Source organism: Micrasema longulum, unplaced genomic scaffold (assembly GCF_059751315.1).
Source record: "Micrasema longulum isolate JH-2025_06_02 unplaced genomic scaffold, ASM5975131v1 h1tg002337l, whole genome shotgun sequence".
In the NCBI taxonomy this organism is placed as follows: domain Eukaryota; kingdom Metazoa; phylum Arthropoda; class Insecta; order Trichoptera; family Brachycentridae; genus Micrasema; species Micrasema longulum.
In genome coordinates, this window is record NW_028279487.1 from 126,117 (window position 1) to 139,389 (window position 13,273).

General features: G+C 30.6%; 1 protein-coding gene across 1 annotated transcript; it reads left to right on the forward strand.

Annotated features, from left to right (window-relative positions):
* Positions 1-8,547: 8,547 nt before the first annotated feature.
* LOC148272415 (uncharacterized) lies at positions 8,548-12,845 on the forward strand. Its single transcript, XM_088240068.1, has 2 exons — positions 8,548-8,597; positions 9,968-12,845. Exons 1-2 carry the CDS (start codon positions 8,548-8,550, stop codon positions 10,662-10,664), a joined length of 747 nt encoding a protein of 248 aa, XP_088096194.1. The 3' UTR covers positions 10,665-12,845.
* Positions 12,846-13,273: the final 428 nt, after the last annotated feature.

Below are 13,273 nucleotides of genomic sequence, written 5' to 3' on the forward strand. Positions count from 1 at the left end.
TACTAACATACAATAATAAAATAAAGGACTATGACGTCGGCTACACTGCAGATAAATAATATTTTCGTAATTTCTGCATATGGTTTCATATATTGGTTTCCGTTGTCCTCTTCGCTATACCAGATTAAATTCCCTTTTTTATGTACCAACTTGTAAAAACAATTTTACCTCGAATTCATTCATTAGATGTACCTGTAGAAATTATAATGGACTCAGTATTGATGTAGACATTTTAACTGCACGTTGCATTTGTACAGAAAATTTCTTCATGGGGTCGATTATTTTGGATAGTTGCTGAATGTGCATCTTGAGTGGTTTATGCTATGTATATGTGCCGCATGTAATGTATATGTTTGTGTTTGTTTTATATGTGCGTTCATGTGTGTGTGCGTGGATGGCTCGGAGTGTGCATTCGGTATTTTTATTTATTTTAATTTATTACCTCCATAGAAAACGCAAATGTTAACAATTATTCTTTTCTCACTTAATTTTTTTGTCACATTTAATGTTTATATCTTTTGCATAATTTATGGAAACTTAATTGGTCTTTTTATGTTTAAAAATTGTTGTTTTTAATACTTATTATGTATGACTGTATGTTTTCTGAATAAAATAAAATATGTTAATATTTTATTAATTCTTTTCTTTTCTTTTCTTTTCTTTTCTTTTCTTTTCTTTTATTTTCTTTTCTTTTCTTTTCTTTTCTTTTCTTTTCTTTTCTTTTCTTTTCTTTTCTTTTCTTTTCTTTTCTTTTCTTTTCTTTTCTTTTCTTTTCTTTTCTTTTCTTTTCTTTTCTTTTCTTTTCTTTTCTTTTCTTTTCTTTTCTTTTCTTTTCTTTTCTTTTCTTTTCTTTTCTTTTCTTTTCTTTTCTTTTCTTTTCTTTTCTTTTCTTTTCTTTTCTTTTCTTTTCTTTTCTTTTCTTTTCTTTTCTTTTCTTTTCTTTTCTTTTCTTTTTCTTTTTATGGTCATGTCATACCATTATATATGCGCTATAAACTTTTTAATAATTAAAAAAGGAATGGCCCACGCTCAGACGCTGTAGTCTTTGTGGGAATTTTTTCCAATTCATGTCATAGCTTAATTTTAAGATGTATTTTTCTAAAGTGTATTTTTGTTATTATATTTCTATGTAAATAATATGTGTATGGAAAAATAAACAAGGTTTTTTTTCACTGCGACATACGTATACTAAAATTAATAAAAAAAACAGCGTTTATTTATTTATTTCACAGTTTTTAAATGTACAGAGGGTCTTTGAGACTAGTTAGGAAATTCCTTATTTTACACGTGTTCTTTTTTTTATTAGATGATACTTAAAAAAATCAAATAATAACAATAACATTAAAAAATGAAAAAAATATATAAATTATTTATTTATTTATTAACGGACAATGTGCATGTATAAATTGCCCAAATTAGAAAACATACTGATAATAACACATAAAATATACCATAAATTATTAGAAATTGAAACACGAATGTAAATTAGAAAACATACCGATAATAATAAAAATGTAAGCATAAATATAAATAAGATAATATACTGTTATAATTAAACAACAAAAATACAGTTTTTTTAAATGAATTTACTCTCTCTTATAATCATTATAATATTTAAGTTTCTAAAGAAGTGGTAATTTTCCAAACGTGTGACAGCCTACGCAAAACTGATCCCTAGGAATTATTTTTTTTAATCAAATGGCCGAAACAACTCATAATCGTCCAAATATTTATCCAGCAGTGATAAGTTGCATTAAATTCATTCTCATATAAGTTTTTTTTTTCATTTTTAAATCTATTTTTTGCTTTGCATTTTACAATAAGTAACAAATACAAAAAAAACTATTGCATTAATACAAAAAAAATCAGAAAGGCATGGCCTGTGTGTGGGTGAAGATTTTATTTTAAATTTTAATAAAGGGTACTGAAAGAATACGACAGATATTAAATCATAAAAAAATAATGCTAATGTACTATTACAACACATTTTTTTTTTGCCAATAAAAATGAGAAAAATATAATATAACTAGGTATACGCTATTGATTTTTTTTGAAAGCCAATCAAATTTGCTTTTTTAACTAAAATTTCAACAAAAAATTATATCGAAACAAATTCAAATAATAATCTCTTATCATATTGTCCTTATAAAATGCATTGAACAGTTTAGGAACTATGAAAAATGAGTGTCTCTGCCTGAGTCTGGATTTACAGTAAGGAATTTCAAGAAATTCCCAGGCGGATGCGGGGCGAGAAATCGCGGCGGGCAAAGCCCTAGGGCTTGTACGATATTATTTAGCGGAGCGGACTGTACTTTAATTTAAATGAAATAAGTGAATATCCTCGATATGCGGTATGCAGTGTCAATCGGTCACAACCCCAATGAATAAGATGGATTAGGAATGGATACCACTAACCCGATTCGTTCTTGACGGAATTGTGGTGGTCCGACTGGTCAATTGCGAGCGGCACCAACACTAGGACACTATTGGTTGGTGGAAATAAAGTCTATGATGTTGCACACGTTCAACAAAATAAACGCGTGATTTACTACACAAGGTCTTATTGTAGCGGATGATCAAAGGATACTAGGGCGGGAAGTGAACAGTGGTTGTGGGTAAAATGGTGTTGAAGTTGTGACAGTAAACATTGTTTACAATGCATACCTACATAATTCACAACCACAGTCGACAACATATATTGTTACCAGAGAACAAAACCTAAAAGGTAAAAAAAAGCCTTTTTAAACATTTTTCCGTATTTGTTACATCTACTGAAAAGTCTGTATCGAAAGAGAGAAATTGAAATGCATAAGTGCATTCATTCAAACACATGGATGAATTGTCTATGTATACATCATGAGTGCATCTCTCGGCGTTTGGTCATGCAGGCGAGAATAATAATAGAGAATAGCGGTACCTCGCTGGGTCGGGAGGTCAACTAGGCCCATAACATAAGGAATCCTACTCAGCAGTAAACCTACTCACCACTCATTCTTGTACCTTTAATATAACACCGGAGTGGCAAACTAACTGTTGCTAACAATCAGAGAAATTATAGACAAACTTAACAAGGACGAGAAAATAATGGCTCTTCGATCGGGGCCTGTACAATGAGAAGTTAAAACAAAAGAGTTGCGATGACTTGCTGCAGGATTTCGCAGATTTCATCGATAACAAATTAAATATTTTGCATCATGTCACCGTACTTTTTATCGATTTCTCAAAAACTTTAGACACTTTATGTCATTCTAAATTAATTAATTAAGACAGGCGCCGGGTTCGATTCCCGCCAGCTGCAAAAGAAAAATCCAAAAAAGATTTTTTTCTCAATTGGTCTGGGTGTTGTGGTGTATTTTCCATCACCTCCTTCCATATTTTCTCTATCCTACCTGCTGACGAGCCTCAAAATAGAGGCTTAGCGGGTTACTCCTTTAAAAGAACTCCTTAAAAGAAGAAAACTCCTTTAACTCCTCTCTTTAACTCCTTTAAAGAAGAAAAAAAAATGTATTTTAGAGTCAATTGGTATAAGGGGTAATTTATTAACTTTTTTTTCAAATTATTTAAGGGAGAAGAATATGAGCATAAAAATAAATAATTCATTAAGTCTAGAGAGGGAATGTTTATCAGGGGTGCCACAAGGGTCTATTTTGGGTCTTAAATTGTATATAATTTATGTAGCAATGATTTGTAACGTTTTCAAAGAAGTACGGAGATTTATTTTAGCAGATGACACCGCACTAGTTATTTCCAATAAAAACCCATTAGAATCTCAAGAGATATTGTAAAGTGATTTCAGTAAATTGTTGAATTGGGCTCATGACTATGGTCTCATTATAAATGCAAAAAAGACTTAATGCTTGTACATAAAAATCTCTACATGCCAAAAAATATGTTTTGTCTAATATTGTTCCTCGTTGCACAAATTGCAAGCATGTTGGTATCTCTAACACATGTAATTGTGAACTCATAGAATTTGTGGAGGAGTACAAGTATTTGGGTATTTTTATAGATCACTAGCGGACCCATCAGACGTAGTCCTGCCCGAATAGTGGCTTGCCTGCTATTAGCTTGGAAAAAGACTTTTCATTGATAAGTAGGTACCTAGGTACTTGTTTGTGATTTAATTCCAAAACTAAAAATTGTTCATATTCAAATATTTCATTTAAGTAGGTACTTAGGTACTTGTTTGTGGTTGAATTCCAAAACATAAAATAAATATTTTTCAAATATGGCATTCTTTTTGCAAACGTCAAACTCCGGTCGTCTCACCAACAAAGTGGTGTACTAATGTAGTAATACGATTTTTTAAAATGTTTTGAATATAATATTATTTTAGTGTTACCAAAAATCCAATAAAAATGAATAATTAGGTGGAAATTATAAGGAATTTAAGGAAAGAATCTGATTGAGATCCACAAAAAACAAATGCTGTTTGTAAAAATTCAATTAATTTTTTTGCAAATGCATTCTCCTCAAATGCAACCCTGGTAGATCGATGAATAAAACATTTACGCTCTTAACTTTTTTTTACATATTCGATTGAATATTTTAATATCTACGAACACGCACAGCGCAAAGATCTATATTTCTCTGAAAACCGCACGTAAATCGGTTAAGCCATTTAGGAGGAGTACGGTGACATCACACGTACAGAAGAGTTATATATAAAAATATAATTTTAAATGGGATCATCATATATTTAAAATTTGTGATCGATTGCGGTCTATTGCGAGTACTTTTTATTAGTTATCTTTTATTTTGCCTAAAATCACTCCAAAGCTTTTTTATTTTTCTTTAGTAGAATCAATAATAAGATATGGTATAAAGTCATGGGGACATTCGACTTAAACTAATATTAAAATGATCCAGGGTCTACAGTACTCTATAGTTAAGAGAATTGTACCAAGAGAGATTTACGAACAAAGAAGTGATAATGTTCTTCTCTACAAAACAAACAAAACTCTGCCTGTTCGAGGATTACTGTGGCTTTGCATCACTTTAGAACAATTTAATAGTAATACATTCAAATTTACTCTCAAACATAACCATAATACACGCTTCACGTATAATGATGGTTTGGTAGTACCAAAAGTATGTAATAAGTATGATAATAGAACTCTCAAATACAATATATTGTATTATGTTTTATAGTCAACCGCGATTTTTCGCCAATGAACTGTATATAATTGCGAGGAAAACAAAAAACAAACTGACACGAGCGTTGACTTAGAGATTACACGCGCGTTGACTTATGACTGCGATAACTTAAGCATGTTCATTATTGTTCATTGTGATCGCTCAAATACTAAGCATGTTTTTAAGCACGTCGATAGTCAATTGTGATTGAGCTACTGTTGTATTTGGTAATCTTTACAAAATGGTTTATTAATATTGATTTCGTTGTTTTTCAAAATTAAATATCAAATAAACACGTCTATAATTTCAAATATTTTTTTTATGTCTATCGATGATAGACTCTAGTTTTAAGCAACATCGGGCAGTGGTTAAGGCAAGTCTCCACTGTCATTCGGTGTGGGTGGCAAACCACTTTCTTCCTCTGTAAGTAGGCGACTATGTAATGGCTGCTGTGCGGCGATAATAGCACCATCTCTGATGATGCTCCAAGCGAGAGTAGGTACCGGGACGACTGTGCAGACTGAACCGAGTGTGATGACCGAGGAATAGTAAGGATCTGTCAGCCGGCAGCTGTCAACTTCTTAATTCCAACCAATTTAACCTTATCAAAACTGGAAGTCCGAGTTTATCAATTAGAAAACTTTGTCTAATAATTGTTTCTTTATTTAATATAATAAATATAAAACAACTTTAATGATATAATAACTAATTTATTTATATATTAGAAAAATCACATAAACTAAATTACAAACTTATATGTAAATATTAATTAAAAAATACTTTGTACACTTCCACTTAGTTGTTTGACCAATTATCGCTTTCACCCTCTAATGGGCATCTTCAGACTGGTTATTATACAGTTTAAGGATAATTGATATAAAGCTAAATTTAAAAATAAGTTGAAAGAGATGTAATACGCAATATTTCAATGGAACACAGTGGGACAAATTATTCATTGAAACATGTGCTGGCGGAGTACTGTAAGAGAGGATTCTATTCTATGAAAAACATTTATTTATTTTATTACAATGTACAGGGCCCAAGTAAGGGGGCTAATAAGTTTGAGTTTTCGAATTCTATCTGCTGATTCAATAAAATTATATCGCTGTTATTTTTTATCCTATTAATTTCTAAAGTTTCTAATCTATCTAACTTTAAACCTTTGTGTCCTACATGCAATTTTTTTTATTTTTTTATTCGTCAAAATTATGTTTTAACTCATTGAAATGTGATGCATAGTTTAACATATCGTATTTTTTTTTTTTTTTTTTTAATGTATATTTGGACCCCTGTATATAGCCTTATGTGTTATGTACAAGGCTAACGTACTCGGAAAAAATCGTTTTTGTTTGTCTTGGAAATGGGATGTTCGATCACTGATTTTGGTTTATTACCTTTATGAGTCCATCACCATTGTTGCAAAGTTCAAGAACAATGGCGCGTGATAACTACTTTTAACAAGTTATCTATTCCAACGACCACAAATGGTAAAAATAAAATTTGGTTCGCTTTTATTTATTCTCTATGTCAATGACATATTTTGTCAAGATTTAAACTCAAAAATAATATCATATGCCGATGATACGGTTGTTTTAGTTGAGGAGGTTAACTGGAACTCAGTAAATTTAGTAGCTAATGACGTTATAAATAAATTGAAATCATGGTTTGACAAAAATATATTATCTTTAAATACGCAAAAGACAAAAATCACCCCATTTTTTATTAACAAAACAAACTTAGATTCTGTAGTAAAAATAATTATCCACCAAAACAATTGTAACAAAACTAACTGCGATCTCACATGTTCAGTACTTGATACAACAGATAAAAGTAAATATCTTGGTGTATACATAGACCAAAACTTAAAATGGAAAGACCATATCAGTGAACTAGTTAAACGAATTAGAAAATGTATATACATATTTATTAGATTAAGGAATGTTTTAAAAATCAAACATTTAAAAATAGCTTTTTACTCAATTGTACAATCTTTGTTACAATATGGTATTGTAGGATGGAGTGGTGCATATGCCAATATATTAAACCCTCTTAAAATAGTACAAAGATTAATTGTCAAAGTAATTTTAAAGAAACCCTTAACATTCCATACTGAAAGTCTATTTAAAATATTTAAAGTTCATACAGTAGACACTCTTCATAAAATAAATTCTATTATACAAATATATAAAAACGAAAAAATAAAAGAATTTGAAATGAATAAGTCACTCAGATACCAACATAATATCAAAATTCCATACAAGTCATGGTCAAAATAGCTTTGTCTTCAAAGGTGTAAAAAAATATAATAATGAAAAAAAAATTATTTTTTTTATTGAAATTTTTTCACATAAGCATTCTTCTAAACAATTTTTTTAATTCCCGCCAAACTGTAAAAGCAGTTTTTTTGCAGGGATCTGTGTCCCTCCCGAGTCAGGTTCTCGTTACCGTTCTGACATAAACTGCCGAAGAACAGTCAGTAGCGAACGTCCAGGACGTCGAGAACTTGATGCCTAGTAAAGTAGGCAAGCGCGGTTAAGGCTCTCAGGGGGCATACGCAGTATAGATGAACTAAATTTAATAAACTGAGCCAGTCTGCGCAAAGGGCCATGACACGTGACGATGACGTCACGGGTAGTAAGTTTAGTCCTCGGGGTTATCCCTGCACATACACAACATACAGGTGGCCGGAGAAGTGACGTCCAAAGGAAAAATGTAGGTGCCTCATGTTGAGGGGTATCCGAATCACCCCCATGTTGTTCCGCGATATTGCATTGTTTTCGAGTTATGATTTATTTTAAATGGGTTTTTGAATATTTTTAACCGGATGGGTTTTTATTTTATATTTTTTAAATTTGTGGATGGTTTTTTTGGGATTATTTTTTGTCCCATTATATTTGAATTGTATTTTTAAGCACAAAATAATTAGATTTGTAGCATTAATGGAAGCTGCAAAAGTGTTGACCTAAAATCGAGAATTTACGTTGAAGCGAATCAGACTTGAATTTTCAACTTTAAATTAAAAATTAGAAAAATTAGACTTTCATAATAATACAAAATGGTATAAATTAATATAAGTTAATTCGTTGAAATAAGTATCTTTAAATATTTAATACTCTTACTATTAATTTGAAAACTAAGCAATATCCTAATAAGTTCCTATAGAACAAATCAACTACATGTCTTTGTTAAACTTTTTGAATTTACCTACTCTGGAGAATTGCAGGAAAATAACTGACTGAATTTTATTGTAAATTGTAAAAGGCATTTGTGCCGTATAAAAAATAAATAAATAAATACCCCTTAACATAAGGCACCTACATTTTTCCGTTAGACGTCACTTCTTCGGCCACCCTGTATATGTGCATAAGTCAGATATAGAATGCATGTAACTCTGTGCATATTATTTATATGATGACGGTGCATCCCAAGAGCAGAACATCCCACTGCGTTCTGCACGTCCGGTCGATGACAGTCAGTTCCGGTTGGTTTATAATGTTAGCATGAAACATGTTTATTAAATTTTATTTTAAAATCAAACCTGCTTAAAAAAATATGACTTTACAAAATTCTACCACAAAACCAAAACAAAAAGCGAGCCGTACTGACCATAGATAAAACAAGTCAATTAAAAAATCTAAAGTATTTATTTTAGGTTGATTATTTTTGACATCCCACCTTATCGCCTACTCATTTTCAAATAATGTTGCTCATTGCCTCTCACATACAAAACAAACAAACAAACAAACAAACAAACAAACAAACAAACAAACAAACAAACAAACAAACAAACAAACAAACAAACAAACAAACAAACAAACAAACAAACAAACAAACAAACAAACAAACAAACAAACAAACAAACAAACAAACAAACAAACAAACAAACAAACAAACAAACAAACAAACAAACAAACAAACAAACAAACAAACAAACAAACAAACAAACAAACAAACAAACAAACAAACAAACAAACAAACAAACAAACAAACAAACAAACAAACAAACAAACAAACAAACAAACAAACAAACAAACAAACAAACAAACAAACAAACAAACAAACAAACAAACAAACAAACAAACAAACAAACAAACAAACAAACAAACAAACAAACAAACAAACAAACAAACAAACAAACAAACAAACAAACAAACAATCAAACAAACTAACAAACAAACAAACAAACAAACAAACAAACAAACAAACAAACAAACAAACAAACAAACAAACAAACAAACAAACAAACAAACAAACAAACAAACAAACAAACAAACAAACAAACAAACAAACAAACAAACAAACAAACAAACAAACCAACAAACCAACAACAAAAAAATTAAAAAACAAACAAACACACTTGAGCATTTTAAATATTAGTATGAATAGATGAATTCATAATATTCGTTTTGTACCACTCGTCGATGGAAAAGGTCAAGTGTTCTCTCGGAACTATAGTTTTATTCTTTAATATTATAAACTTGTATGTGTAGTACTAATAGCGATTTTATATTTTAAAATAATTTATCATTCAGAGATACAAAGTAAACGCGGATTCAATCAATAAAATTTGTTATAATTTGAACAATATCAATCCCGAAGAGTGTAACATTACTACAAATGTAAATTGTATTTTTTTCTACCTTTATGGCACCAATTCTCCCCTACATTAGTATTTCGCAATACTTTGCGTTTCGTTTATATTATTTCCACGTACACTTTAACAACCCAATATATTGTTTATTGCTATGCAGCGAAAACATTTAAATAAAAAGGTACTTAAATCTTCTACCGTTATCTGATGTGTGCTAATTGTTGTTTTCCTTTTTTGCAGGTTCGCCGCTCTCTTCTGCTGCCTGCTCGCCTGGGTATCCTGTTCCGATGCAGCCAGTATCAAGAAACCTGCAGACAAACCCTCTCCAAAGCTAGGAGTTAAATCAGCCAAGAGCAACGTGCTCACAAACCACGAAGTCCTAGTTAAGCTCGGACTCACGAGACTCAATATACCCGCCAGTCACAGCAGAAAACGATTAGCGGTAGAATCAAGACACCATTATAACGCCGATGATTCTAAAATGTTCGTTATCAAATTGCCCCCAAATCCTTATTACTACGCGCATAACAAACCGGATAAAAAGGGAGATAAATATACCAGCAAGAAAGTCCCGGTCGGTTTCAAGTCCAACGGGAAGCCGGGAAGGATCTACCATTGGAACATCCCTGTATTGAAAAAGTTTACAGGATCTCAAAAACATCACTCCAGGTCACAACTATCGAGACACGAAGACAGTGACATCTTTGACATCCAAAAAACACCGACGTGGACCAACTCTTATCACGCCAATGAATCGCACGATAAATCCGACTATCTCAAGCCCCTGAAGCACGTGAAGAAGACGCCGACATACTATGTTCCTTCGCCGAAGAAATCTTCGTTTTTGAAGTATTTCTCCGGTAATGGAAAGCCGAAGTCTTTCTACGTGATAGAAAAAAGTAAAACGCCAAGCCATTTCCAAAGGCTATTACCATAAACACATGGAATAGTTACTATGGACTGTCTTATGCGCTATACTCACCACAAATTGTGACGACTTTACTATGACCGAGTAAAACAAAAAGCCGTTTCGTTTAACCGCATCAACCTATTGGCTTATTCACACGGAAGCGCTACAATCCTACATTTTAAAACTAAAATTACTGTTTGAAAAACAATAAATCTCCATGTTTTAACGATTCTCATTAGACTCAAAATACTACCTAGATATTTGATATTAACTATTTATGACTTATGCATATTTTTACATTTTTTGGCTTTACCTGAACGTGAATCGGGTTTCTATAAAAACAATAGATTATTGCTTTTATTTGATTAAGATTCGAAGGACTTATCTGTAAAAACGGTCAAAAGATTTTATAAAACAGCAATTAAAAGTTTCACAATCTGGCGGTTCAACTGAAGATTTTATGACTTAGTTGGAATTCATACATTTTCGTTTCATTCGTTAATACTTTAGTAATACAGAAATAGACCACAGGAGTCATTCTCTGTTCGGTCCATATACCTGTAATGCCTAATTTAACACATTTTCAGAAATTTTGTCAATTATGATATCAGTGTAATAATTTTAGCTTGTCTTCACAAATCTATCGATTTGGTCTTTTTAATTTTGTAGTAAAATGATTTTGTATAATTGAGAATTTCATACAAATATCCAAGTTATGTTTTTCCACAAGAAGTGCAATTTTTGTGAAAACTGACGTTATAAAATTTTGTATTGTTGTCAATATTTTTTCAATTAATTGATTGCTTTTTTCTCCATTATAATAAGAAATACCAATATAAATTGGAATTCTTCATTATTGTTTTTTCTTCAAAGACAATATTTTTTTTGAATACTAACACAAAACCCGGTAAATATCATTAGAATCGGTTTTTTCTGTATTTTTTTTATGAAACTGCTTTTTAATATGGTAAGTAAGATATTTTTGGTGTGATTAATTTAAATTTAAGATTTTTCACATGTGACCGGGTTTTGTCGTAACCGTTAACGTTAGGTTGAAATCATAAATTGAAATTAGTCAAAACTGAACATATTTTACTGTATAATTGAAACGTAGATGAATGGTTTTAGTTGATGAATAAAAAATAAGGTTTAAAAAAATCCAATTGAAACGAATGATTTCAAATTGGTTATTTTGTGTTATGTTAAAATTTCAAGTTGTGTCACATTGAACGATGAAAACTTAAATTATTCATTCGAAAGTTAATATGGATGGACAATATTTTGAGTTTGTCCAAATTTTTGTCGACAAGGACTGGATTCAACTCCCTAGGGAGCTGTTAACATTAACATACTACAACAGGGATGAAGAACATAAGATGCCCTGTAGATGCCTTGACTTCTATAATACCTTCCTTAAAATATTCTTCATCTCTGTTGTAATATGTTAAATGAATGACATAAAATATTTTTTTAATTGTATTTTTGGGTCAAATTGGCATTATTTAAAAAATAATTGCAATGACGATATTAGGTCAATACTATTTTAAAAGTTGATTAAGCCCGAACAGAGAATCAACCGGTGTTCGCATATTTGAAAGTAGTTATGCAGAAAGCATAGAAAATATAAAAATAGCCATAGAAAAGTGAAACCGAGATAATAGCACCTTTGGGAAACGAGTGAACAATCAAATCTACACGGCAGTTGTAATGTTTTTGACATTAACAAGTGACAAACAATGAATACATTAGTTTTTTACATTACGAACAAGCTTGATTTTTAAAGTACCGTCAGATGTTTCTAGTGCTGTGGGTGTTTTCTGCAAATTGAGAAATGCCGTTTTTGTGATCGAAAGAATGGCAATTATTACAGATTTTGGATGAAAGCGGTCTGCCTGTTTTTAGCGGACATGGAATTAAACTTAACACAAACATTTAAATTGTTCGAAATTGTGGATTGGCTGCCTTCTGCATAACTACTTTAATTTGATATTAGGTTTATTGCTTATTAAGAGTACGCTTTGAGTGATGCATACTTTCTGTAGGTAAACATATTTATATGAATTGCAGATATACCTATAAGCTATAAGTAATGTTGACTATTACTGATAAACATATTTCTAAGTACCTTTTTATAAGCGAACGGTTGTTTTGTACTTAATTACTATAACCATGTTATATAAACAGATTTTTAATAAAATACATACAAAATTAATTCGTTTTTGATTTGACTTATTTATTTATTTTTAATTTTCAATTGATTTCTTCTTTTTCCTCGGATATTTATTTCTCATTTGTAAATGTGTAATTTTAATTTTTATTATGATTTGTTTTAATTTCCTTGTATTATATACTTAACTCTCTATCTTATTTCAGTTTTATGTAAATATTATTCTGTCCCAAAATGAGTTTGTTGTAACTCCTGAGAGTACAAAAATTTTTTTGTACGATTAAATAAAAAAATATAAAAAGTATATTAAAGCATACGCTTATTACAATGTGCATACAAGAATTATAAAAAAATGTGTAAAAAGTTAATTTAAAAAATAAATTATATATATTATTAACAGACTTAGTCCATTAAAAAAATGACAAACACAAATCATTTTAGTACATAAAGGCATAATTGAAATAAAATA

Coding starts and splice junctions, on each gene's coding strand:
- LOC148272415 (XM_088240068.1), top strand. CDS start 8,548: ATGACGGTGCATCCCAAGAGCAGAACATCCCACTGCGTTCTGCACGTC. Junction 8,598..9,967: donor CACTGCGTTCTGCACGTCCG/GTCGATGACAGT, acceptor CCTTTTTTGCAG/GTTCGCCGCTCTCTTCTGCT.